This window comes from Pelmatolapia mariae, linkage group LG3_W (assembly GCF_036321145.2).
Source record: "Pelmatolapia mariae isolate MD_Pm_ZW linkage group LG3_W, Pm_UMD_F_2, whole genome shotgun sequence".
Taxonomy (NCBI): Eukaryota; Metazoa; Chordata; class Actinopteri; order Cichliformes; family Cichlidae; genus Pelmatolapia; species Pelmatolapia mariae.
The window spans coordinates 80,482,170-80,507,862 of NC_086229.1; the positions used below are offsets into that span (position 1 = coordinate 80,482,170).

The 25,693-nt window shown below is 60.1% G+C and overlaps 1 protein-coding gene across 1 annotated transcript; it reads right to left on the reverse strand.

The window, feature by feature from the left end:
• Positions 1-400: 400 nt before the first annotated feature.
• Positions 401-25,365, reverse strand: LOC134624019 (mucin-12-like; the record flags this gene model as incomplete). The annotated part of the gene is made up of 12 exons (XM_065470248.1): positions 401-719; positions 1,060-1,121; positions 1,585-5,981; positions 6,316-7,720; positions 7,762-8,449; positions 10,097-13,934; positions 14,497-14,641; positions 16,474-16,825; positions 16,919-18,941; positions 19,000-20,003; positions 20,367-20,696; positions 20,873-25,365. Coding segments are annotated over 12 exons (19,056 nt in total), but the record flags the coding sequence as incomplete, so codon positions are not given.
• Between the last annotated feature and the right edge of the window lie 328 nt (positions 25,366-25,693).

Sequence of the window (25,693 nt, forward strand, 5' to 3'; positions counted from 1 at the left end):
GTTGTCCTGGCACGTAGTTCTCATGGGAATTTTTGCATTTTCCCCTAAGACTTTGCACTTATTCTATATAGATTAAGTTATAACTTTTTTTTCACCACCTTCATGTGAAAAAAAAAAAAAATGAGAAGAAATTAGTATTTGAATATTTGCATTACCTTAATGATCAGATAAACTCTTGTACATTAACCTTACAGATTTGGGGGGAAATGAAAGACTTACCTGTTTCTTTATTGATGAAGATCGATTTTTAAAAGCTTCAGATGATGAATTCAACAAGTCTGCTGTAAAATTGCTTTGAATGGATCTGAAAACAACATATCTAATTGTCAGAGGTCCGGTGGTTGTGGCTACAGATGTGGTTGTTTTTCCTGCTGTTGTGATTGTTAGAGCAGATGTGGGACTACTTAAAGCAATAGTAGTGGTTGTTGGAGGTGCTTTGGTAGTTGTTGGAGCAGATGTTGTTTTTGTGGGCACTACTGTGGCAGTTGTTGTAGCTGTCATGGTAGTTGTGGGAGCAGATGTTGTTGTTGGAGCTGTGGTGGTAGTTGTGGGAGCAGATGTTGTTGTTGTTGGAGCTGTGGTGGTAGTTGTGGTGGTAGTTGTTGGAGCAGATGTTGTTGTGGGTACTACTGTGGTAGTTGTTGTAGCTGTGGTGGTAGTTGTGGGAGGAGATGTTGTTGTTGTTGTTGTTGGAGACACCGTGGTAGTTGTTGGGATCACTGTGGTAGATTTAAAATGAGGACAAAATGGACATAAAACATTTAACTAAGTCCCTCTAAAACCTTTGAGACTTTTTGATCAAACATCATGAAATGTTACTCACATGTGTCACTGACAGTGACGGACGTCGTTTCAATATCAAAGCCTGTCACATTTGAGGCTTGACTGATCAAAACATTCCTAATCATAGTGTCATTTGGAACATATGAGTTAAACTGAAGTTCTATGGTGTTGATAACTGATCCTTGCCTGTAAATGCAGACACAAAAATGATAGTTTTGAATAGTTAGGGCGTTAGGTCAGTGCTCTTACCATTATATGTCAAAATACTGAAATTACCTGAAGCTCACAATGGCCAAGGAGAAAAAGGAAGGGAACGAGTTTTTGTAAGCAGGTTCAATCTGCAGACACAAAGCAGATTTCGTTAAAACAATGTCTGTTTCTTAATGTACACAAACAGATGAATTTTATATAAATTGTAAACTTTACAGTAAGACAGAAGACTAATTAAAGGGCAAATCAAAGAACATGACCTAGAGGTCTTGTTCCATCATTGCTACTCACTATCTATAGTGAGTAGCAATGATGGTTCAGTACAAAAAAAAGTACTTGCTCTATCAATTTTTTATATTCCTGATGTTTAATGTTTTCACCTCTCTCTCTAGATAAGCAATCTGCAATTAATTTTTTTTAAACATTTATTTCACTGAGTATTTGGTGTTTTAATGTCTATTCTGTTTACACAGCACACAGCATTCATACTGCTTTCCACATAGAGGGGAGCAGATTTGCCTCGGACGATGGAAAAAAACTAATTACATGCCTAATAAATACTATGTATTAGTGGGAAAAGTAAAAGATTACCTGTGTCTTTATAGATAAAGATCGGTCTTTAAAAGCATCAGATGATGAATTCGACAAGTCCTTGGTAAAACTGCTTTGAAGGGATCTGAAAACAACATATCTGGTGGTTGTTGTTGCTGAAGGAGCCGTTGTGGTGATTGTTGTCAGAGGAACCGTGGTGGTGGTGGTGGTGGTCGGTTGGCCAGTGGTGGTGGTTGTAGGAGGAGCCGTGGTGGTGGTCGGTGGGGCAGTGGTGGTTGTTGTAGGAGGAGCCGTGGTGGTGGTCGGTGGGGCAGTGGTGGTTGTTGTAGGAGGAGCCGTGGTCGTGGTGGTTGTCGGTTGGGCAGTGGTGGTTGTTGTAGGAGGAGCCGTGCTGGTGGTTGGTGGGGCAGTGGTGGTCGTGGGAGGTGCCGTTGTGGTCGTTGGGGTAGTGGTGATTGTTGTCAGAGGAACCGTGGTGGTCGTTGGGGCAGTGGTGGTTGTTGTCAGAGGAACCGTGGTGGTGGTGGTCGGTTGGGCAGTGGTGGTGGTTGTTGTAGGAGGAGCCATGGTGGTTGTGGTCGGTGGGGCAGTGGTGGTTGTTGTAGGAGGAGCCATGGTGGTTGTGGTCGGTGGGGCAGTGGTGTTTGTTGTAGGAGGAGCCATGGTGGTTGTGGTCGGTGGGGCAGTGGTGTTTGTTGTAGGAGGAGCCATGGTGGTTGTGGTCGTTGGGGCAGTGGTGTTTATTGTAGTAGGACCTGTGGTGGTCGGTGGGGTAGGGGTGGTGGTTGTCAGTCGAGCCGTGGTGGTGGTGGTGGTGGTCGGTGGGGCAGTGGTGGTGGTGGTCGGAGGAGCCGTGGTGGTGGTGTTTGTCGGTGGGGCAGTGGTGGTTGTTGTTGGAGAAGGCGTGGTGGGTTGTGGGGCAGTGGTGGTTGTTGTCGGAGGAGCCGTGGTGGTGGTCGGTGGGGCAGGGTTTGTTGTTGTAGGAGGAGCCGTGGTGGTTGGTGGGGTACTGGTGGTTGTTGTAGGAGCAGCCGTGGTGGTGGTCGGTGGGGAAGTGGTGGTTGTAGTTGGTGCCGTTGTGGTGGTGGTTGTTGGGGCAGTGGTGGTTGTTGTCGGAGCAGCCGTGCTGGTCGGTGGGGAAGTGGTGGTTGTAGTTGGTGCCGTTGTGGTGGTGGTCGGTGGGGCAGTGGTGGTTGTTGTCAGAGGACCCGTGGTGGTGGTGGTGGTGGTGGTCGGTGGGGTAGTGGTGGTAGTCGCTGGGGCAGGGGTGGTTGTTGTCAGAGGAGCCGTGGTGGTGGTTGTCGGTTGGGCAGTGGTGGTTGTTGTAGGAGGAGCCGTGCTGGTGGTCGGTGGGGCAGTGGTGGTTGTTGTAGGAGGAGCCGTGGTGGTGGTCGGTGGGGCAGTGGTGGTTGTTGTAGGAGGAGCCGTGGTCGTGGTGGTTGTCGGTTGGGCAGTGGTGGTTGTTGTAGGAGGAGCCATGGTGGTTGTGGTCGGTGGGGCAGTGGTGTTTGTTGTAGGAGGAGCCATGGTGGTTGTGGTCGGTGGGGCAGTGGTGTTTGTTGTAGGAGGAGCCATGGTGGTTGTGGTCGTTGGGGCAGTGGTGTTTATTGTAGTAGGACCTGTGGTGGTCGGTGGGGTAGGGGTGGTGGTTGTCAGTCGAGCCGTGGTGGTGGTGGTGGTGGTCGGTGGGGCAGTGGTGGTGGTTGTCGGAGGAGCCGTGGTGGTGGTGTTTGTCGGTGGGGCAGTGGTGGTTGTTGTTGGAGAAGGCGTGGTGGGTTGTGGGGCAGTGGTGGTTGTTGTCGGAGGAGCCGTGGTGGTGGTCGGTGGGGCAGGGTTTGTTGTTGTAGGAGGAGCCGTGGTGGTTGGTGGGGTACTGGTGGTTGTTGTAGGAGCAGCCGTGGTGGTGGTCGGTGGGGAAGTGGTGGTTGTAGTTGGTGCCGTTGTGGTGGTGGTTGTTGGGGCAGTGGTGGTTGTTGTCGGAGCAGCCGTGCTGGTCGGTGGGGAAGTGGTGGTTGTAGTTGGTGCCGTTGTGGTGGTGGTCGGTGGGGCAGTGGTGGTTGTTGTCAGAGGACCCGTGGTGGTGGTGGTGGTGGTGGTCGGTGGGGTAGTGGTGGTAGTCGCTGGGGCAGGGGTGGTTGTTGTCAGAGGAGCCGTGGTGGTGGTTGTCGGTTGGGCAGTGGTGGTTGTTGTAGGAGGAGCCGTGCTGGTGGTCGGTGGGGCAGTGGTGGTTGTTGTAGGAGGAGCCGTGGTGGTGGTCGGTTGGGAAGTGGTGGTTGTTGTCAGAGGAACCGTGGGGGTGGTGGTCGTTGGGACTGTGGTGGTTGTTGTCAGAGGAACCGTGGTGGTGGTAGTGGTCGTCGGTTGGGCAGTGGTGGTTGTTGTCGGAGCAGCTGTTGTGGTTGTGGTCATTGGGGCAGTGGTGGTTGTTGTCAGAGGAGCCGAGGAGGTGGTCGTTGGGGCAGTGGTGGTTGTTGTCAGAGGAGCCGTGGTGGTGGTGGTCGGTTGAGCAGTGGTGGTTGTTGTAGGAGGAGCCGTGCTGGTGGTCGGTGGGGCAGTGGTGGTTGTTGTCAGTGGAGCCGTGGTGGTGGTGGTGGTCGGTTGTGCAGTGGTTGTTGTTGTAGGAGGAGCCGTGGTGGTGGTCGGTGGGGCAGGGGTGGTTGTTGTCGGAGCAGCTGTTGTGGTGGTGGTCGCTGGGGCAGTGGTGGTTTTTGTCAGAGCAACCGTGGTGGTGGTGGTGGTGGTCGTGGGAGGTGCCGTTGTGGTAGTGGTCGGTGGGGTAGTGGTGGTTGTTGTAGTCGGAGCCGTGGTGGTGGTTGGCGGGGCAGTGGTGGTTGTTGTCAGAGGAGCCGCGGTGGTGGTGGTCGTTGGTTGGGCAGTGGTGGTTGTTGTAGGAGGAGCCGTGGTGGTGGGGGTCGGTGGGGCAGGTGTGGTTGTTGTCGGAGGAGCCGTGGTGGTGGTGGTGGTCGGTTGGGCAGTGGTGGTTGTTGTAGGAGGAGCCGTGGTCGTGGTGGTTGTCGGTTGGGCAGTGGTGGTTGTTGTAGGAGGAGCCGTGCTGGTGGTTGGTGGGGCAGTGGTGGTCGTGGGAGGTGCCGTTGTGGTCGTTGGGGTAGTGGTGATTGTTGTCAGAGGAACCGTGGTGGTCGTTGGGGCAGTGGTGGTTGTTGTCAGAGGAACCGTGGTGGTGGTGGTCGGTTGGGCAGTGGTGGTGGTTGTTGTAGGAGGAGCCATGGTGGTGGTCGGTGGGGCAGTGGTGGTTGTTGTAGGAGGAGCCATGGTGGTTGTGGTCGGTGGGGCAGTGGTGTTTGTTGTAGGAGGAGCCATGGTGGTTGTGGTCGTTGGGGCAGTGGTGTTTATTGTAGTAGGACCTGTGGTGGTCGGTGGGGTAGGGGTGGTGGTTGTCAGTCGAGCCGTGGTGGTGGTGGTGGTGGTCGGTGGGGCAGTGGTGGTGGTTGTCGGAGGAGCCGTGGTGGTGGTGTTTGTCGGTGGGGCAGTGGTGGTTGTTGTTGGAGAAGGCGTGGTGGGTTGTGGGGCAGTGGTGGTTGTTGTCGGAGGAGCCGTGGTGGTGGTCGGTGGGGCAGGGTTTGTTGTTGTAGGAGGAGCCGTGGTGGTTGGTGGGGTACTGGTGGTTGTTGTAGGAGCAGCCGTGGTGGTGGTCGGTGGGGAAGTGGTGGTTGTAGTTGGTGCCGTTGTGGTGGTGGTTGTTGGGGCAGTGGTGGTTGTTGTCGGAGCAGCCGTGCTGGTCGGTGGGGAAGTGGTGGTTGTAGTTGGTGCCGTTGTGGTGGTGGTCGGTGGGGCAGTGGTGGTTGTTGTCAGAGGACCCGTGGTGGTGGTGGTGGTGGTGGTCGGTGGGGTAGTGGTGGTAGTCGCTGGGGCAGGGGTGGTTGTTGTCAGAGGAGCCGTGGTGGTGGTTGTCGGTTGGGCAGTGGTGGTTGTTGTAGGAGGAGCCGTGCTGGTGGTCGGTGGGGCAGTGGTGGTTGTTGTAGGAGGAGCCGTGGTGGTGGTCGGTTGGGAAGTGGTGGTTGTTGTCAGAGGAACCGTGGGGGTGGTGGTCGTTGGGACTGTGGTGGTTGTTGTCAGAGGAACCGTGGTGGTGGTAGTGGTCGTCGGTTGGGCAGTGGTGGTTGTTGTCGGAGCAGCTGTTGTGGTTGTGGTCATTGGGGCAGTGGTGGTTGTTGTCAGAGGAGCCGAGGAGGTGGTCGTTGGGGCAGTGGTGGTTGTTGTCAGAGGAGCCGTGGTGGTGGTGGTCGGTTGAGCAGTGGTGGTTGTTGTAGGAGGAGCCGTGCTGGTGGTCGGTGGGGCAGTGGTGGTTGTTGTCAGTGGAGCCGTGGTGGTGGTGGTGGTCGGTTGTGCAGTGGTTGTTGTTGTAGGAGGAGCCGTGGTGGTGGTTGGTGGGGCAGGGGTGGTTGTTGTCGGAGCAGCTGTTGTGGTGGTGGTCGCTGGGGCAGTGGTGGTTTTTGTCAGAGCAACCGTGGTGGTGGTGGTGGTGGTCGTGGGAGGTGCCGTTGTGGTAGTGGTGGTTGTTGTAGTCGGAGCCGTGGTGGTGGTTGGCGGGGCAGTGGTGGTTGTTGTCAGAGGAGCCGCGGTGGTGGTGGTCGTTGGTTGGGCAGTGGTGGTTGTTGTAGGAGGAGCCGTGGTGGTGGGGGTCGGTGGGGCAGGTGTGGTTGTTGTCGGAGGAGCCGTGGTGGTGGTGGTGGTCGGTTGGGCAGTGGTGGTTGTTGGAGGAGCCGTGGTGGTGGTCGGTTGAGCAGTGGTGGTTGTTGTAGGAGGAGCCGTGGTGGTGGTCGGTGGGGCAGTGGTGGTTGTTGTAGGAGGAGCCGTGGTGGTGGGGGTCGGTGGGGCAGGTGTGGTTGTTGTCGGAGGAGCCGTTGTGGTGGTGGTGGTCGGTTGAGCAGTGGTGGTTGTTGTAGGAGGAGAAATGGTGGTGGTGGTGGTCGGTGGGGCAGTGGTGGTTGTTGTCAGAGCAGCTGTCGTGGTGGTGGTCATTTGGGCAGTGGTAATTGTTGTAGGAGGAGCCGTGGTGGTGATGGTGGTCAGTGGGGCAGTGGTGGTTGTTGTCGGAGGAGCCGTTGTGGTGGTGGTCGGTGGGGCAGTGTTGGTTGTTGTCGGAGGAGCCGTGGTGGTGGTGATCGGTGGGGCAGTTGTTGTCGTGGGAGGTGCCGTTGTGGTAGTGGTCGGTGGGGCAGTGGTGGTTGTTGTAGGAGGAGCCATGGTGGTGGTCGCTGGGGCAGGGATGGTTGTTGTCGGAGCACCTGTTGTGGTGGTCTGTGGGGCAGGGGTAGTTGTTGTAGGAGGAGTCGTGGTGGTCGGTGGGGCAGTGGTGGTTGTAATCGGAGGAGCCGTGGTGGTGGTGGTCGGTGGGGCAGTGGTGGTTGTTGTAGGAGGAGCCGTGCTGGTGGTCGGTGGGGCAGTGGTGGTTGTTGTCAGTGGAGCCGTGGTCGTGGTGGTGGTCGGTTGTGCAGTGGTTGTTGTTGTAGGAGGAGCCGTGGTGGTGGTCGGTGGGGCAGGGGTGGTTGTTGTCGGAGCAGCTGTTGTGGTGGTGGTAGCTGGGGCAGTGGTGGTTGTTGTAGGAGGAGCCGTGGTGGTTGTGGTCGTTGGGGCAGTGGTGGTTGTTGTCAGAGGAGCTGTGGTGGTGGTGGTCGGTTGGGCAGTGGTGGTTGTTGTAGGAGGAGCCGTGGTGGTGGCCGGTGGGGCAGTGGTAGTTGTTGTCACAGGAGCCGTGGTGGTGGTGGTGATGGTGGTCTGTTGGGCAGTGGTGGATGTTGTAAGAGGAACCGTGTTGGTGGTGGTGATGGTGGTCGGTTGGGCAGTGGTGGTTGTTGTAGGAGGAGCCGTGGTGGTGGTGGTTGGTGGGGCAGTGGTGGTTGTTGTAGGAGGAGCCGTGGTGGTAGTCGCTGGGGCAGGGGTGGTTGTTGTCGGAGCAGCTGTTGTGGTGGTGGTCGGTGGGGCAGTGGTAGTTGTTGTTACAGGAGCCGTGGTGGTGGTGGTGATGGTGGTTTGTTGGGCAGTGGTTGTTGTAGGAGTCGTCGTGGTGTTGGTGGTTGGTGGGGCAGTGGTGGTTGTTGTAAGAGGAGCCGTGGTGGTGGTGGTTGGTGGGGCAGTGGTGGTTGTTGTCAGAGGAGCCGTGGTGGTGGTGGTTGTCGGTTGGGCAGTGGTGGTTGTTGTAGGACGAGCCGTGCTGGTGGTCGGTTGGGCAGTGGTGGTTGTTGTAGGAGGAGCCGTGGTGGTGGTCGATTGGGCTGTGGTGGTTGTTGTCGGAGCAGCCGTGGTGGTGGTCGTTTGGGCAGGGGTGGTTGTTGTCGGAGCAGCTGTTGTGGTGGTGGTCGCTGGGGCTGTGGTGGTTGTTGTAGGAGGAGCCGTGGTGGTGGCGGTCGGTTGGGAAGTGGTGGTCGTGGGAGGTGCCGTTGTGGTAGTGGTCGGTGGGGTAGTGGTGGTTGTTGTCAGAGGAACCGTGGGGGTGGTGGTCGCTGGGACTGTGGTGGTTATTGTCAGAGGAACGGTGGTGGTGGTAGTGGTGGTCGGTGGGGCAGTGGGGGTTGTTGTAGGAGGAGCCGTGGTGGTGGTTGTCGGTTGGGTAGTGGTGGTTGTTGTCGGAGCAGCTGTTGTGGTGGTGGTCGCTCGGGCTGTGGTGGTTGTTGTAGGAGGAGCCGTGGTGGTGGTCGGTGGTGCAGTGGTGGTTGTTGTCAGTGGAGCCGTGGTGGTGGTCGGTTGTGCAGTGGTTGTTGTTGTAGGAGGAGCCGTGGTGGTGGTCGGTGGGGCAGGGGTGGTTGTTGTCGGAGCAGCTGTTGTGGTGGTGGTCGCTGGGGCAGTGGTGGTTGTTGTAGGAGGAGCCGTGGTGGTGGTGGTCGTTGGGGCAGTGGTGGTTGTTGTCGGAGGAGCCGTGGTGGTGGTGGTGGTGGTGGTCGGTTGGGCAGTGGTGTTTGTTGTAGGAGGAGCCGTGGTGGTGGCCGGTGGGGCAGTGGTAGTTGATGTCACAGGAGCCATGGTGGTGGTGGTGATGGTGGTCTGTTGGGCAGTGGTGGTTGTTGTAGGAGGCGCCGTGGTGGTGGTGGTGATGGTGGTCGGTTGGGCAGTGGTGGCTGTTGTCAGAGGAGCCATGGTGGTGGTCCGTGGGGCAGTGGTGGTTGTTGTCAGAGGAGCCGTGGTGGTGGTGGTGGTGGTAGTCGGTTGAGCAGTGGTGGTTGTTGTAGGAGGAGCCGTGGTGGTGGTGGTCGGTGGGGCAGTGGTGGTCGTGGGAGGTGCCGTTGTGAAAGTGGTCGGTTTGGTAGTGGTGGTTGTTGTAGGAGGAGCCGTGGTTATAGTCGTTGGGGCAGGGGTGGTTGATGTCGGAGCAGCTGTTGTGGTGGTGGTCGGTGGGGCAGTGGTAGTTGTTGTCACAGGAGCCGTGGTGGTGGTGGTTATGGTGGTTTGTTGGGCAGTGGTGGTTGTTGTAGGAGGAGCCGTGGTGGTGGTGGTGATGGTGGTCGGTTGGGCAGTGGTGGTTGTTGTAGGAGGAGTCGTGGTGGTGGTGGTCGGTGGGGCAGTGGTAGTTGTTGTCAGAGGAGCCGTGGTGGTTGTCGGTTGGGCAGTGGTGGTTGTTGTAGGAGGAGCCGTGCTGGTGGTGGTGATGGTGGTCGGTTGGGCAGTGGTGGTTGTTGTAGGAGGACCCGTGGTGGTGGTGGTCGGTGGGGCAGTGGTGGTCGTGGGAGGTGCCGTTGTGGTAGTGGTAGGTGGGGTAGTGGTGGTTGTTGTATGAGCCGTGGTGGTAGTCGCTGGGGCAGGGGTGGTTGTTGTCGGAGCAGCTGTTGTGGTGGTGGTCGGTGGGGTAAGGGTGGTTGTTGTAGGAGTCGTGGTGGTGGTGGTGGTCGGTGGGGCAGTGGTGGTTGTTGTAAGAGGAGCCGTGGTGGTGGTGGTTGGTGGGGCAGTGGTGGTTGTTGTCAGAGGAGCCGTGGTGGTGGTTGTCGGTTGGGCAGTGGTGGTTGTTGTAGGAGGAGCCGTGCTGGTGGTCGGTGGGGCAGTGGTGGTTGTTGTAGGAGGAGCCGTGGTGGTGGTGGTCGGTTGGGCAATGGTGGTTGTTGTCGGAGCAGCCGTGGTGGTGGTCGGTTGGGCAGTGGTGGTTGTTGTAGGAGGAGCCGTGGTGGTTGTCGGTGGGGCAGTGGTGGTTGTTGTCGGAGGAGCCGTGGTGGTGGTGGTGGCGGTTGGTTGGGCAGTGGTGGTTGTTGTAGGAGGAGCCGTGATGGTGGTCGGTGGGGTAGGGGTGATTGTTGTAGGTGCCATTGTTGCAGTGGTCATTGGGGCAGTGGTGGTTGTTGTCGGAGGAGCCGTGGTCGTGGTGGTCGGTGTGGCAGTGGTGGTTGTTGTCAGAGGAGCCGTGGTGGTGGTGGTGGTCGTCGCTTGGGGAGCGGTGGTTGTTGTAGGAGGAGCCGTGGTGGTGGCCGGTGTGGCAGGGGTGGTTGTTGTCGGAACAGCTGTTGTGGTGGCGGTCTTTGGGGCAGTGGTGGTTGTTGTCAGAGGAACCGTGGGGGTGGTGGTCGCTGGGACTGTGGTGGTTATTGTCAGAGGAACGGTGGTGGTGGTAGTGGTGGTCGGTGGGGCAGTGGTGGTTGTTGTAGGAGGAGCCGTGGTGGTGGTTGTCGGTTGGGTAGTGGTGGTTGTTGTCGGAGCAGCTGTTGTGGTGGTGGTCGCTCGGGCTGTGGTGGTTGTTGTAGGAGGAGCCGTGGTGGTGGTCGGTGGTGCAGTGGTGGTTGTTGGCAGTGGAGCCGTGGTGGTGGTCGGTTGTGCAGTGGTTGTTGTTGTAGGAGGAGCCGTGGTGGTGGTCGGTGGGGCAGGGGTGGTTGTTGTCGGAGCAGCTGTTGTGGTGGTGGTCGCTGGGGCAGTGGTGGTTGTTGTAGGAGGAGCCGTGGTGGTGATCGTGGGAGGTGCCGTTGTGGTAGTGGTCGGTGGGGTAGTGGTGGTTGTTGTCAGAGGAACCGTGCGGTTGGTGGTCGTTGGGACTGTGGTGGTTGTTGTCAGAGGAACCGTGGTGGTGGTAGTGGTGGTCGGTGGGCCAGTGGTGGTTGTTGTAGGAGGAGCCGTGGTGGTGGTGGTGGTTGTCGGTTGGGTAGTGGTGGTTGTTGTCGGAGCAGCTGTTGTGGTGGTGGTCGCTCGGGCTGTGGTGGTTGTTGTCGGAGGAGCCGTGGTGGTGGTGGTGGTGGTCGGTTGGGCAGTGGTGTTTGTTGTAGGAGGATTCGTGGTGGTCGGTGGGGCAGTGGTGGTTGTTGTCAGAGGACCCGTGGTGGTGGTGGTCGGTGGGGCAGTGGTGGTCGTGGGAGGTGCCGTTGTGGTAGTGGTAGGTGGGGTAGTGGTGGTTGTTGTAGGAGCCGTGGTGGTAGTCGCTGGGGCAGGGGTGGTTGTTGTCGGAGCAGCTGTTGTGGTGGTGGTCGTTGGGGTAAGGGTGGTTGTTGTAGGAGTCGTGGTGGTGGTGGTGGTCGGTGGGGCAGTGGTGGTTGTTGTAAGAGGAGCCGTGGTGGTGGTGGTGGTGGTTGTCGGTTGGGCAATGGTGGTTGTTGTTGGAGCAGCCGTGGTGGTGGTCGGTTGGGCAGGGGTGGTTGTTGTCGGAGCAGCTGTTGTGGTGGTGGTCGCTGGGGCTGTGGTGGTTGTTGTAGGAGGAGCCGTGGTGGTGGTGGTCGGTGGGGAAGTGGTGGTCGTGGGAGGTGCCGTTGTGGTAGTCGTCGGTGGGGTAGTGGTGGTTGTTGTCAGAGGAACCGTGGGGGTGGTGGTCGTTGGGATTGTGGTGGCTGTTGTCAGAGGAACCGTGGTGGTTGTAGTGGTGGTCGGTTGGGCAGTGGTGGTTGTTGTCGGAGCAGCTGTTGTGGTTGTGGTCGTTGGGGCAGTGGTGGTTGTTGTCAGAGGAGCCGTGGTGGTGGTCGGTGGGGCAGTGGTGGTTGTTGTAAGAGGAGCCGTGGTGGTGGTGGTGGTAGTCGGTTGAGCAGTGGTGGTTGTTGTAGGAGGAGCCGTGGTGGTGGTCGGTGGGGCAGTGGTGGTTGTTGTCGGAGGAGCCGTGGTCGTGGTGGTCGGTGGGGCAGTGGTGGTTGTTGTAGGAGGAGAAATGGTGGTCGTTGGGGCTCTGGTGGTTGTTGTCCTAGGACCCGTCGTGGTGGTGGTCGGTGGGGCAGTGGTGGTTGTTGTCAGAGGAGCCGTGGTGGTGGTGGTGGTTGTCGGTTGGGCAGTGGTGGTTGTTGTAGGAGGAGCCGTGCTGGTGGTCGGTTGGGCAGTGGTGGTTGTTGTAGGAGGAGCCGTGGTGGTAGTCGCTGGGGCAGGGGTGGTTGTTGTCGGAGCAGCTGTTGTGGTGGTGGTCAGTGGGGCAGTGGTAGTTGTTGTCACAGCAGCCGTGGTGGTGGTGGTGATGGTGGTTTGTTGGGCAGTGGTGGTTGTTGTAGGAGGAGCCGTGGTGGTGATGGTGGTCGGTTGGGCAGTGGTGGTTGTTGTAGGAGGAGTCGTGGTGGTGGTGGTCGGTGGGGCAGTGGTAGTTGTTGTCAGAGGAGCCGTGGTGGTGGTCGTGGTTGTCGGTTGGGCAGTGGTGGTTGTTGTAGGAGGAGCCGTGGTGGTGGTGGTGGTCGGTTGGGCAATGGTGGTTGTTGTCGGAGCAGCCGTGGTGGTGGTCGGTTGGGCAGTGGTGGTTGTTGTCGGAGCAGATGTTGTTGTGGTGGTCGCTGGGGCTGTGGTGGTTGTTGTAGGAGGAGCCGTGGTGGTGGTCGGTGGGGCAGGGGTGGTTGTTGTCGGAGCAGCTGTTGTGGTGGTGGTAGCTGGGGCAGTGGTGGTTGTTGTAGGAGGAGCCGTGGTGGTCGTTGGGGCAGTGGTGGTTGTTGTCAGAGGAGCCGTGGTGGTGGTGGTCATTGGGGCTCTGGTTGTTGTTGTCAGAGGAGCCGTGGTGGTGGTGGTGGTTGTCGGTTGGGCAGTGGTGGTTGTTGTAGGAGGAGCCGTGCTCGTGGTCGGTGGGGCAGTGGTCGTTGTTGTAGGAGGAGCCGTGGTGGTGGTCGGTTGGGCAGTGGTGGTTGTTGTCAGAGGAACCGTGGGGGTGGTGGTCGTTGGGACTGTGGTGGCTGTTGTCAGAGGAGCCGTGGTGGTGGCCGGTGGGGCAGTGGTAGTTGTTGTCACAGGAGCCGTGGTGGTGGTCGGTGGGGCAGTGGTGGTTGTTGTCAGAGGAGCCGTGGAGGTGGTGGTGGTGGTGGTAGTCGGTTGAGTAGTGGTGGTTGTTGTAGGAGGAGCCGTGGTGGTGGTGGTCGGTGGGGCAGTGGTGGTCGTGGGAGGTGCCGTTGTGGTAGTGGTCGGTGGGGTAGTGGTGGTTGTTGTAGGAGGAGCCGTGGTGGTAGTCGCTGGGGCAGGGGTGGTTGTTGTCGGAGCAGCTGTTGTGGTGGTGGTCGGTGGGGCAGTGGTAGTTGTTGTCACAGGAGCCGTGGTGGTGGTGGTGATGGTGGTTTGTTGGGCAGTGGTGGTTGTTGTAGGAGGAGCCGTGGTGGTGATGGTGGTCGGTTGGGCAGTGGTGGTTGATGTAGGAGGAGTTGTGGTGGTGGTGGTCGGTGGGGCAGTGGTAGTTGTTGTCAGAGGAGCCGTGGTGGTGGTGGTGGTTGTCGGTTGGGCAGTGGTGGTTGTTGTAGGAGGAGCCGTGGTGGTGGTCGGTTGGGCAATGGTGGTTGTTGTCGGAGCAGCCGTGGTGGTGGTGGAAGCTGGGGCAGTGGTGGTTGCTGTAGGAGCAGCTGTTGTGGTGGTGGTCGGTGGGGTAGGGGTGGTTGTTGTAGGAGTCGTCGTGGTGGTGGTGGTCGGTGGGGCAGTGGTGGTAGTTGTAGGAGGAGCCGTGCTGGTGGTCGGTGGGGCAGTGGTGGTTGTTGTAGGAGGAGCCATGGTGGTGGTGGTGGTGGTCGGTTGGGCAATGGTGGTTGTTGGCGGAGCAGCCGTGGTGGTGGTCGGTTGGGCGGGGGTGGTTGTTGTAGGAGGAGTCGTGGTGGTGGTGGTGGTTGTCGGTGGGGCAGTGGTGGTTGTTGTCAGAGGACCCGTGGTGGTGGTGGTCGGTGGGGCAGTGGTGGTCGTGGGAGGTGCCGCTGTGGTAGTGGTCGGTGGGGTAGTGGTGGCTGTTGTAGGAGGAGCCGTGGTGGTAGTCGCTGGGGCAGGGGTGGTTGTTGTCGGAGCAGCTATTGTGGTGGTGGTCGGTGGGGTAGGTGTGGTCGTTGTAGGAGTCGTCGTGGTGGTGGTGGTCGGTGGGGCAGTGGTGGTTGTTGTAAGAGGAGCCGTGGTGGTGGTGGTCGGTGGGGCAGTGGTGGTTGTTGTCAGAGGAGCCGTGGTGGTGGTGGTGGTGGTTGTCGGTTGGGCAATGGTGGTTGTTGTCGGAGCAGCCGTGGTGGTGGTCGGTTGGGCAGTGGTGGTTGTTGTCGGAGCAGCTGTTGTGGTGGTGGTCGCTGGGGCAGTGGTGGTTGTTGTAGGAGGAGCCGTGCTGGTGGTCGGTGGGGCAGTGGTGGTTGTTGTAGGAGGAGCCGTGGTGGTGGTGGTGGTGGTGGTCGGTTGGGCAGTGGTGGTTGTTGTCGGAGCAGCCGTGGTGGTGGTCGGTTGGGCAGGGGTGGTTGTTGTCGGAGCAGCTGTTGTGGTGGTGGTCGCTGGGGCTGTGGTGGTTGTTGTAGGAGGAGCCGTGGTGGTGGTGGTTGGTGGGGAAGTGGTGGTCGTGGGAGGTGCCGTTGTGGTAGTCGTCGGTGGGGTAGTGGTGGTTGTTGTCAGAGGAACCGTGGGGGTGGTGGTCGTTGGGACTGTGGTGGCTGTTGTCAGAGGAACCGAGGTGGTTGTAGTGGTGGTCGGTTGGGCAGTGGTGGTTGTTGTCGGAGCAGCTGTTGTGGTTGTGGTCGTTGGGGCAGTGGTGGTTGTTGTCAGAGGAGCCGTGGTGGTGGTCGGTGGGGCAGTGGTGGTTGTTGTCAGAGGAGCCGTGGTGGTGGTGGTGGTAGTCGGTTGAGCAGTGGTGGTTGTTGTAGGAGGAGCCGTGGTGGTGGTCGGTGGGGCAGTGGTGGTTGTTGTCGGAGGAGCCGTGGTCGTGGTGGTCGGTGGGGCAGTGGTGGTTGTTGTAGGAGGAGAAATGGTGGTCGTGGTGGTCGTTGGGGCTCTGGTGGTTGTTTTCGGAGGACCCGTTGTGGTGGTGGTCGGTGGGGCAGTGGTGGTTGTTGTCAGAGGAGCCGTGGTGGTGGTGGTGGTTGTCGGTTGGGCAGTGGTGGTTGTTGTAGGAGGAGCCGTGCTGGTGGTCGGTTGGGCAGTGGTGGTTGTTGTAGGAGGAGCCGTGGTGGTAGTCGCTGGGGCAGGGGTGGTTGTTGTCGGAGCAGCTGTTGTGGTGGTGGTCAGTGGGGCAGTGGTAGTTGTTGTCACAGGAGCCGTGGTGGTGGTGGTGATGGTGGTTTGTTGGGCAGTGGTGGTTGTTGTAGGAGGAGCCGTGGTGGTGATGGTGGTCGGTTGGGCAGTGGTGGTTGTTGTAGGAGGAGTCGTGGTGGTGGTGGTCGGTGGGGCAGTGGTAGTTGTTGTCAGAGGAGCCGTGGTGGTGGTCGTGGTTGTCGGTTGGGCAGTGGTGGTTGTTGTCGGAGCAGATGTTGTTGTGGTGGTCGCTGGGGCTGTGGTGGTTGTTGTAGGAGGAGCCGTGGTGGTGGTCGGTGGGGCAGGGGTGGTTGTTGTCAGAGCAGCTGTTGTGGTGGTGGTATCTGGGGCAGTGGTGGTTGTTGTAGGAGGAGCCGTGGTGGTCGTTGGGGCAGTGGTGGTTGTTGTCAGAGGAGCCGTGGTGGTGGTGGTCGTTGGGGCTCTGGTTGTTGTTGTCAGAGGAGCCGTGGTGGTGGTGGTGGTTGTCGGTTGGGCAGTGGTGGTTGTTGTAGGAGGAGCCGTGCTCGTGGTCGGTGGGGCAGTGGTCGTTGTTGTAGGAGGAGCCGTGGTGGTGGTGGTGGTGGTCGGTTGGGCAGTGGTGGTTGTGGTCAGAGGAACCGTGGGGGTGGTGGTCGTTGGGACTGTGGTGGCTGTTGTCAGAGGAGCCGTGGTGGTGGCCGGTGGGGCAGTGGTAGTTGTTGTCACAGGAGCCGTGGTGGTGGTCGGTGGGGCAGTGGTGGTTGTTGTCAGAGGAGCCGTGGAGGTGGTGGTGGTGGTGGTGGTGGTAGTCGGTTGAGCAGTGGTGGTTGTTGTCGGAGGAGCCGTGGTGGTGGTGGTCGGTGGGGCAGTGGTGGTCGTGGGAGGTGCCGTTGTGGTAGTGGTCGGTGGGGTAGTGGTGGTTGTTGTAGGAGGAGCCGTGGTGGTAGTCGCTGGGGCAGGGGTGGTTGTTGTCGGAGCAGCTGTTGTGGTGGTGGTCGGTGGGGCAGTGGTAGTTGTTGTCACAGGAGCCGTGGTGGTGGTGGTGATGGTGGTTTGTTGGGCAGTGGTTGTTGTTGTAGGAGGAGCCGTGGTGGTGGTGGTGATGGTGGTCGGTTGGGCAGTGGTGGTTGATGTAGGAGGAGTCGTGGTGGTGGTGGTCGGTGGGGCAGTGGTAGTTGTTGTCAGAGGAGCCGTGGTGGTGGTTGTCGGTTGGGCAGTGGTGGTTGTTGTAGGAGGAGCCGTGGTGGTGGTCGGTTGGGCAATGGTGGTTGTTGTCGGAGCAGCCGTGGTGGTGGTCGGTTGGGCAGGGGTGGTTGCTGTCGGAGCAGCTGTTGTGGTGGTGGTCGCTGGGGCTGTGGTGGTTGTTGTAGGAGGAGCCGTGGTGGTGGTCGGTGGGGCAGTGGTGGTTGTTGTCAGTGGAGCCGTGGTGGTGGTGGTGGTCGGTTGTGCAGTGGTTGTTGTTGTAGGAGGAGCCGTGGTGGTGGTCGGTGGGGCAGGGGTGGTTGTTGTCGGAGCAGCTGTTGTGGTGGTGGTAGCTGGGGCAGTGGTGGTTGCTGTAGGAGGAGCCGTGGTGGTGGTGGTCGTTGGGGCTGTGGTGGTTGTTGTCAGAGGAGCCGTGGTGGTGGTGGTCGGTGGGGCAGTGGTGGTTGTTGTCAGAGGAGCCCTGGTGGTGGTGGTGGTTGTCGGTTGGGCAGTGGTTGTTTGTGTAGGAGGAGCCGTGCTGGTGGTCGGTTTGGCAGTGGTGGTTGTTGTAGGAGGAGCCGTGGTGGTGGTGGTGGTTGGTTGGGCAGTGGTGGTTGTTGTCAGAGGAACCGTGGGTGTGGTCGTCGTTGGGACTGTGGTGGCTGTTGTCAGAGGAGCCGTGGTGGTGGCCGGTGGGGCAGTGGTAGTTGTTGTCACAGGAGCCGTGGTGGTGGTGGTGATGGTGGTTTGTTGGGCAGTGGTGGTTGTTGTAGGAGGAGCCGTGCTGGTGGTGGTGATGGTGGTCGGTTGGGCAGTGGTGGTTGTTGTAGGAGGAGTCGTGGTGGTCGGTGGGGCAGTGGTGGTTGTTGTCAGAGGACCCGTGGTGGTGGTGGTCGGTGGGGTAGGGGTGGTTGTTGTAGGAGTCGTCGTGGTGGTGGTGGTGGTTGTCGGTTGGGCAGTGGTGGTCGTGGGAGGTGCCGTTGTGGTAGTGGTCGGTGGGGTAGTTGTGGTTGTTGTAGGAGGAGCCGTGGTGGTAGTCGCTGGGGCAGGGGTGGTTGTTGTCGGAGCAGCTGTTGTGGTGGTGGTCGGTGGGGTAGGGGTGGTTGTTGTAGGAGTCGTGGTGGTGGTGGTGGTCGGTGGGGCAGTGGTGGTTGTTGTAAGAGGAGCCGTGGTGGTGGTGGTCGGTGGGGCAGTGGTGGTTGTTGTCAGAGGAGCCGTGGTGGTGGTTGTCTGTTGGGCAGTGGTGGTTGTTGTAGGAGGAGCCGTGCTGGTGGTCGGTGGGGCAGTGGTGGTTGTTGTAGGAGGAGCCGTGGTGGTGGTGGTCGGTTGGGCAATGGTGGTTGTTGGCGGAGTAGCCGTGGTGGTGGTCGGTTGGGCAGGGGTGGTTGTTGTAGGAGGAGTCGTGGTGGTGGTTGTCGGTGGGGCAGTGGTGGTTGTTGTCAGAGGACCCGTGGTGGTTGTGGTCGGTGGGGCAGTGGTGGTCGTGAGAGGTGTCGTTGTGGTAGTGGTCGGTGGGGTAGTGGTGGCTGTTGTAGGAGGAGCCGTGGTGGTAGTCGCTGGGGCAGGGGTGGTTGTTGTCGGAGCAGCTGTTGTGGTGTTGGTCGGTGGGGTAGGTGTGGTCGTTGTAGGAGTCGTCGTGGTGGTGGTGGTCGGTGGGGCAGTGGTGGTTGTTGTAAGAGGAGCCGTGGTGGTGGTGGTCGGTGGGGCAGTGGTGGTTGTTGTCAGAGGAGCCGTGGTGGTGGTGGTTGTCGGTTGGGCAGTGGTGGTTGTTGTAGGAGGAGCCGTGCTGGTGGTCGATGGGGCAGTGGTGGTTGTTGTAGGAGGAGCCGTGGTGGTGGTGGTGGTTATCGGTTGGGCAATGGTGGTTGTTGTCGGAGCAGCCGTGGTGGTGGTCGGTTGGGCAGGGGTGGTTGTTGTCGGAGCAGCTGTTGTGGTGGTGGTCGCTGGGGCTGTGGTGGTTGTTGTAGGAGGAGCCGTGGTGGTGGTGGTCGGTTGGGAAGTGGTGGTCGTGGGAGGTGCCGTTGTGGTAGTCGTCGGTGGGGTAGTGGTGGTTGTTGTCAGAGGAACCGTGGGGGTGGTGGTCGTTGGGACTGTGGTGGCTGTTGTCAGAGGAACCGTGGTGGTGGTAGTGGTGGTCGGTTGGGCAGTGGTGGTTGTAGTCGGAGCAGCTGTTGTGGTTGTGGTCGTTGGGGCAGTGGTGGTTGTTGTCAGAGGAGCCGTGGTGGTGGTCGGTGGGGCAGTGGTGGTTGTTGTCAGAGGAGCCGTGGTGGTGGTGGTGGTAGTCGGTTGAGCAGTGGTGGTTGTTGTAGGTGGAGTCGTGGTGGTGGTCGGTGGGGCAGTGGTGGTTGTTGTCGGAGCAGCTGTTGTGGTGGTGGTCGCTGGGGCTGTGGTGGTTGTTTTAGGAGGAGCCGTGGTGGTGGTGGTGGTTGTCGGTTGGGTAGTGGTGCTTGTTGTAGGAGGAGCCGTGGTGGTGGTCGGTGGGGCAGTGGTGGTTGTTGTCAGTGGAGCCGTGGTGGTGGTGGTCGGTTGTGCAGTGGTTGTTGTTGTAGGAGTAGCCGTGGTGGTGGTCGGTGGGGCAGGGGTGGTTGTTGTCGGAGCAGCTGTTGTGGTGGTGGTAGCTGGGGCAGTGGTGGTTGTTGTAGGAGGAGCCGTGGTGGTGGTGGTCGTTGGGGCAGTGGTGGTTGTTGTCACAGGAGCCGTGGTGGGGGTGGTGATGGTGGTTTGTTGGGCAGTGGTCGTTGTTGTAGGAGGAGCCGTGGTGGTGGTGGTGATGGTGGTTTGTTGGGCAGTGGTCGTTGTTGTAGGAGGAGCCGTGGTGGTGGTGGTGATGGTGGTCGGTTGGGCAGTGGTGGTTGGTGTCGGAGGAGTCGTGGTGGTGGTCGGTGGGGCAGTGGTGGTTGTTGTCAGAGGACCCGTGGTGGTGGTCGGTGGAGCAGTGGTGGTTGTTGTCGGAGGAGCCGTGGTGGTGGTCGGCGGGGCAGTGGTGGTTGTTGTTAGAGGAGCCGTGGTGGTGGTGGTGGTCGTCGGTTGGGGAGTGGTGGTTGTTGTAGGAGGAGCCGTGGTGGTGGCGGTCGGTGGTGCAGGCGTGGTTGTTGTTGGAGGAGCCGTGGTGGTGGTGGTTGGTTGGGCCGTGGTGGTTGTTGTTGTAGGAGGAGCCGTGATGGTGGTCGGTGGGGTAGGGGTGATTGTTGTAGGTGCCGTTGTTGCAGTGGTGATTGGGGCAGTGGTGGTTGTTGTCGGAGGAGCCGTGGTGGTGGTGGTCGGTGGGGCAGTGGTGGTTGTTGTCAGAGGAGCCGTGGTGGTGGTGGTCGGTTGGGGAGTGGTGGTTGTTGTAGGAGGAGCCGTGGTGGTGGCCGGTGGGGCAGGGGTGGTTGTTGTCGGAACAGCTGTTGTGGTGGCGGTCGGTGGGGCAGTGGTGGTTGTTGTCGGAGGACCCGTCGTGGTGGTGGTCGGTGGGGCAGTGGTGGTTGTTGTCAGAGCAGCTGTCGTGGTGGTGGTCGTTTGGGCAGTGGTAATTGTTGTTGGAGGAGCCGTGGTGGTGGTGGTCATGGTGGTCAGTGGGGCAGTAGTGGTTGTTGTCGGAGGAGCCGTTGTGGTGGTGGTCGGTGGGGCAGTGGTGGTCGAGGGAGGTGCCATTGTGGTAGTGGTCGGTGGCGCAGTGGTGGTTGTTATAGGATGAGCCATGGTGGTGGTCGCTGGGGCAGGGGTGCTTGTTGTCGGAGCAGCTGTTGTGGTGGTGGTCGGTGGGGCAGGGGTAGTTGTTGAAGGAGGAGTCGTGGTGGTCGGTGGGGCAGTGGTTGTTGTTGTCGGAGGAGCCGTGCTGGTGGTGGTCGGTGGGGCAGTGGTGGTTGTTGTAGGAGGAGCCGTGGTGGTGGTGGTGGTTGTCGGTTGGGTAGTGGTGGTTGTTGTAGGAGGAGCCGTGCTGGTGGTCGGTGGGGCAGTGGTGGTTGTTGTCGGAGGAGCTGTGGTCGTGGTGGTCGGTGGGTCAGTGGTAGTTGTTGTCAGAGGAGCCGTGGTGGTGGTGGTGGTGGAGGTGGTCGGTGGGGCAGTGGTGGTTGTTGCAGGAGGAGCCGTGGTGGTGGTCGGTGGGGTAGTGGTGGTTGTTGTCGGAGCAGCTGTTGTGGTGGTGGTCGTTTGGGCAGTGGTAATTGTTGTAGGAGGAGCCGTGGTGGTGGTGGTGATGGTGGTCAGTGGGGCAGTGGTGGTTGTTGTCGGAGGAGCCGTGGTGGTGGTGGTCGGTGGGGCAGTGGTGGTTGTTGTAGGAGGAGCCGTGGTGGTGGTGGTTGTCGGTTGGGCAGTGGTGGTTGTTGTAGGAGGAGCCGTGCTGGTGGTCGGTGGGGCAGTGGTGGTCGTGGGAGGTGCCGTTGTGGTAGTGGTCGGTGGGGCAGTGGTGGTTGTTGTAGGAGGAGCCATGGTGGTGGTCGGTGGGGCTGGGGTAGTTGTTGTAGGAGGAGTCGTGGTGGTCGGTGGGGCAGTGGTGGTTGTGGTGGTTGTTGTCGGAGGAGCCGCGGTGGTGGTGGTTGTTGGGGCAGTAGTGGTTGTTGTCGGAGAAGCCGTGGTCGGTGGGGCAGTGGTGGTTGTTGCAGGAGGAGCCATGGTGGTGGTCGGTGGGGCAGTGGTGGTTGTTGTCGGAGCAGCTGTTGTGTTGGTGGTCGCTGTGTCAGTGGTGGTTGTTGTCAGAGGAGCCGTGGTGGTGGTGGTGGTCGGTTGGGCAGTGGTGGTTGTTGTCGGAGCAGCTGTTGTGGTGGTGGTCGCTGGGTCAGTGGTGGTTGTTGTCAGAGGAGCCGTGGTGGTGGTCGGTTGGGCAGTGGTGGTTGTTGTAGGAGGAGGCGTAGTGGTGGTCGGTGGGGCAGTGGTGGTTGTTGTAAGAGGAGCCGTGGTGATGGTGGTGGTGGTCGGTTGGGCAGTGGTGGTTGTTGTAGTAGGATCTGTGGTGGTGGTGGTCGGTGGGGCAGTGGTGGTTGTTGTCGGAGGAGCCGTGGTGTTGGTGGTCGGTTGGGCAGTGGTGGTTGTTGTCAGAGGAGCCGTGGTGGTGGTGGTGGTGGTCGTTTGGGGAGTGGTGGTTGTTGTAAGAGGAGCCGTGGTGGTGGCCGGTGGGGCAGGGGTGGTTGTTGTCGGAACAGCTGTTGTGGTGGCGGTCGGTCGGGCAGTGGTGGTTGTTGTCGGAGGACCCGTCATGTTGGTGGTCGGTGGGGCAGTGGTGGTTGTTGTCAGAGCAGCTGTCGTGGTGGTGGTCGTTTGGGCAGTGGTAATTGTTGTAGGAGGAGCCGTGGTGGTGGTGGTCATGGTGGTCAGTTGGGCAGTGGTGGTTGTTGTCGGAGGAGCCGTTGTGGTGGTGGTCGGTGGGGCAGTGGTGGTCGTGGGAGGTGCCGTTGTGGTAGTGGTCGGTGGGGCAGTGGTGGTTGTTATAGGAGGAGCCATGGTGGTGGTCGCTGGGGCAGGGGTGGTTGTTGTCGGAGCAGCTGTTGTGGTGGTGGTTGGTGGGGCAGGGGTAGTTGTTGAAGGAGGAGTCGTGGTGGTCGGTGGGGCAGTGGTGGTTGTTGTCGGAGGAGCCGTGGTGGTGGTGGTCGGTGGGGCAGTGGTGGTTGTTGTCGGAGCAGCTGTTGTGGTGGTGGTTGCTGGATCAGTGGTGGTTGTTGTCGGAGTAGCCGTGGTGGTGGTGGTCGGTGGGGCAGTGGTGGTTGTTGTAGGAGGAGCCGTGGTGGTGGTAGTGGTTGTCGGTTGGGTAGTGGTGGTTGTTGTAGGAGGAGCCGTGCTGGTGGTCGGTGGGGCAGTGGTGGTTGTTGTCGGAGGAGCCGTGGTCGTGGTGGTAGGTGGGTCAGTGGTAGTTGTTGTCAGAGGAGCCGTGGTGGTGGTGGTGGTGGAGGTGGTCGGTGGGGCAGTGGTGGTTGTTGCAGGAGGAGCCGTGGTGGTGGTCGGTGGGGTAGTGGTGGTTGTTGTCGGAGCAGCTGTTGTGGTGGTGGTCGTTTGGGCAGTGGTAATTGTTGTAGGAGGAGCCGTGGTGGTGGTGGTAATGGTGGTCAGTGGGGCAGTGGTGGTTGTTGTCGGAGGAGCCGTGGTGGTGGTGGTCGGTGGGGCAGTGGTGGTTGTTGTAGGAGGAGCCGTGGTGGTGGTGGTTGTCGGTTGGGTAGTGGTGGTTGTTGTAGGAGGAGCCGTGCTGGTGGTCGGTGGGGCAGTGGTGGTCGTGGGAGGTGCCGTTGTGGTAGTGGTCGGTGGGTCAGTGGTGGTTGTTGTAGGAGGAGCCATGGTGGTGGTCGGTGGGGCAGGGGTAGTTGTTGTAGGAGGAGTCGTGGTGGTCGGTGGGGCAGTGGTGGTTGTGGTGGTTGTTGTCGGAGGAGCCGCGGTGGTGGTGGTTGTTGGGGCAGTAGTGGTTGTTGTCGGAGGAGCCGTGGTCGTGGTGGTCGGTGGGGCAGTGGTGGTTGTTGTCAGAGGAGCCGTGGTGGTGGTGGTGGTCGGTTGGGCAGTGGTGGTTGTTGTCGGAGCAGCTGTTGTGGTGGTGGTCGCTGGGTCAGTGGTGGTTGTTGTCAGAGGAGCCGTGGTGGTGGTGGTGGTCGGTTGGGCAGTGGTGGTTGTTGTAGGAGGAGCCGTAGTGGTGGTCGGTGGGGCAGTGGTGGTTGTTGTAAGAGGAGCCGTGGTGATGGTGGTGGTGGTCGGTTGGGCAGTGGTGGTTGTTGTAGTAGGATCTGTGGTGGTGGTGGTCGGTGGGGCAGTGGTGGTTGTTGTCGGAGGAGCCGTGGTGGTGGTGGTCGGTTGGGCAGTGGTGGTTGTTGTAGTAGGATCTGTGGCGGTGGTGCTCGGTGGGGCAGTGGTGGTTGTTGTCGGAGGAGCCGTGGTGGTGGTGGTCGGTTGGGCAGTGGTGGTTGTTGTAGGAGGAGCCGTGGTGGTGGTCGGTAGGGCAGTGGTGGTTGTTGTAGGAGGAGCCGTGGTGGTGGTGGTTGTTGGGGCAGTGGTGGTTGTTGTCGGAGGAGCCGTGGTCGTGGTGGTCGGTGGGGCAGTGGTGGTTGTTGTCAGAGGAGCCGTGGTCGTGGTGGTGGTGGAGGTGGTCGGTTGGGCAGTGGTGGTTTTTGTCAGAGGAGCCGTGGTGGTGGTCGGTGGGGCAGTGGTGGTTGTTGTCGGAGCAGCTGTTGTGGTGGTGGTCGCTGGGTCAGTGGTGGTTGTTGTCAGAGGAGCCGTGGTGGTGGTGGTGGTCGGTTGGGCAGTGGTTGTTGTAGGAGGAGCCGTAGTGGTGGTCGGTGGGGCAGTGGTGGTTGTTGTCGGAGGAGCCGTGGTGGTGGTGGTTGGTTGTGCCGTGGTGGTTGTTGTAGTAGGATCTGTGGTGGTGATGGTCGTTGGGGCAGTGGTGGTTGTTGTCGGAGGAGCCGTGGTGGTGGTGGTTGTCGGTTGGGCAGTGGTGGTTGTTGTAGTAGGATCTGTGGTGGTGGTGGTCGGTGGGGCAGTGGTGGTTGTTGTAGGAGGAGCCGTGGTGGTGGTCGGTGGGGCAGGGGTGATTGTTGTAGGAGGAGCCGTGGAGGCGGTGGTCGGTGGGTCAGTGGTGGTTGTTGTCGGAGCAGCCGTTGTGGTGGTGGTCGGTGGGGCAGTGGTGGTTGTTGTCGGAGCAGCCGTTGTGGTGGTTGTCGGTTGGGTAGTGGTGGTTGTTGTAGGAGGAGCCGTGCTGGTGGTCGGTGGGGCAGTGGTGGTTGTTGTCGGAGGAGCCGTTGTCGTGGTGGTAGGTGGGTCAGTGGTAGTTGTTGTCAGAGTAGCCGTGGTGGTGGTGGTGGTGGAGGTGGTCGGTGGGGCAGTGGTGGTTGTTGCAGGAGGAGCCGTGGTGGTGGTCGGTGGGGTAGTGGTGGTTGTTGTCGGAGCAGCTCTTGTGGTGGTGGTCGTTTGGGCAGTGGTAATTGTTGTAGGAGGAGCCGTGGTGGTGGTGGTGATGGTGGTCAGTGGGGCAGTGGTGGTTGTTGTCGGAGGAGCCGTGGTGGTGGTGGTCGGTGGGGCAGTGGTGGTTGTTGTAGGAGGAGCCGTGGTGGTGGTGGTTGTCGGTTGGGTAGTGGTGGTTGTTGTAGGAGGAGCCGTGCTGGTGGTCGGTGGGGCAGTGGTGGTCGTGGGAGGTGCCGTTGTGGTAGTGGTCGGTGGGGCAGTGGTGGTTGTTGTAGGAGGAGCCATGGTGGTGGTCGGTGGGGCAGGGGTAGTTGTTGTAGGAGGAGTCGTGGTGGTCGGTGGGGCAGTGGTGGTTGTGGTGGTTGTTGTCGGAGGAGCCGCGGTGGTGGTGGTTGTTGGGGCAGTAGTGGTTGTTGTCAGTGGAGCCGTGGTCGTGGTGGTCGGTGGGGCAGTGGTTGTTGTTGTTAGAGGAGCCGTGGTCGTGGTGGAGGTGGTCGGTTGGGCAGTGGTGGTTGTTGCAGGAGGAGCCGTGGTGGTGGTCGGTGGGGCAGTGGTGGTTGTTGTCGGAGCAGCTGTTGTGGTGGTGGTCACTGTGTCAGTGGTGGTTCTTGTCAGAGGAGCCGTGGTGGTGGTGGTGGTCGGTTGGGCAGTGGTGGTTGTTGTCGGAGCAGCTGTTGTGGTGGTGGTCGCTGGGTCAGTGGTGGTTGTTGTCAGAGGAGCCGTGGTGGTGGTGGTGGTCGGTTGGGCAGTGGTGTTTGTTGTAGGAGGAGCCGTAGTGGTGGTCGGTGGGGCAGTGGTGGTTGTTGTAAGAGGAGCCGTGGTGATGGTGGTGGTGGTCGTTTGGGCAGTGGTGGTTGTTGTAGTAGGATCTGTGGTGGTGGTGGTCGGTGGGGCAGTGCTGGTTGTTGTCGGAGGAGCCGTGGTGGTGGTGGTCGGTTGGGCAGTGGTGGTTGTTGTAGTAGGATCTGTGGTGGTGGTGCTCGGTGGGGCAGTGGTGGTTGTTGTCGGAGGAGCCGTGGTGGTGGTGGTGGTGGTCGGTTGGGCAGTGGTGGTTGTTGTCGGAGCAGCTGTTGTGGTGGTGGTCGCTGGGTCAGTGGTGGTTGTTGTCAGAGGAGCCGTGGTGGTGGTGGTGGTCGGTTGGGCAGTGGTGGTTGTTGTAGGAGGAGCCGTAGTGGTGGTCGGTGGGGCAGTGGTGGTTGTTGTAAGAGGTGCCGTGGTGATGGTGGTGGTGGTCGGTTGGGCAGTGGTGGTTGTTGTAGTAGGATCTGTGGTGGTGGTGGTTGGTGGGGCAGTGCTGGTTGTTGTCGGAGGAGCCGTGGTGGTGGTGGTCGGTTGGGCAGTGGTGGTTGTTGTAGTAGGATCTGTGGTGGTGGTGCTCGGTGGGGCAGTGGTGGTTGTTGTCGGAGGAGCCGTGGTGGTGGTGGTGGTGGTCGGTTGGGCAGTGGTGGTTGTTGTAGGAGGAGCCGTGGTGGTGGTCGGTAGGGCAGTGGTGGTTGTTGTAGGAGGAGCCGTGGTGGTGGTGGTTGTTGGGGCAGTGGTGGTTGTTGTCGGAGGAGCCGTGGTCGTGGTGGTCGGTGGGGCAGTGGTGGTTGTTGTCAGAGGAGCCGTGGTCGTGGTGGTGGTGGAGGTGGTCGGTTGGGCAGTGGTGGTTGTTGCAGGAGGAGCCGTGGTGGTGGTCGGTGGGGCAGTGGTGGTTGTTGTCGGAGCAGCTGTTGTGGTGGTGGTCGCTGGGTCAGTGGTGGTTGTTGTCAGAGGAGCCGTGGTGGTGGTGGTGGTCGGTTGGGCAGTGGTGGTT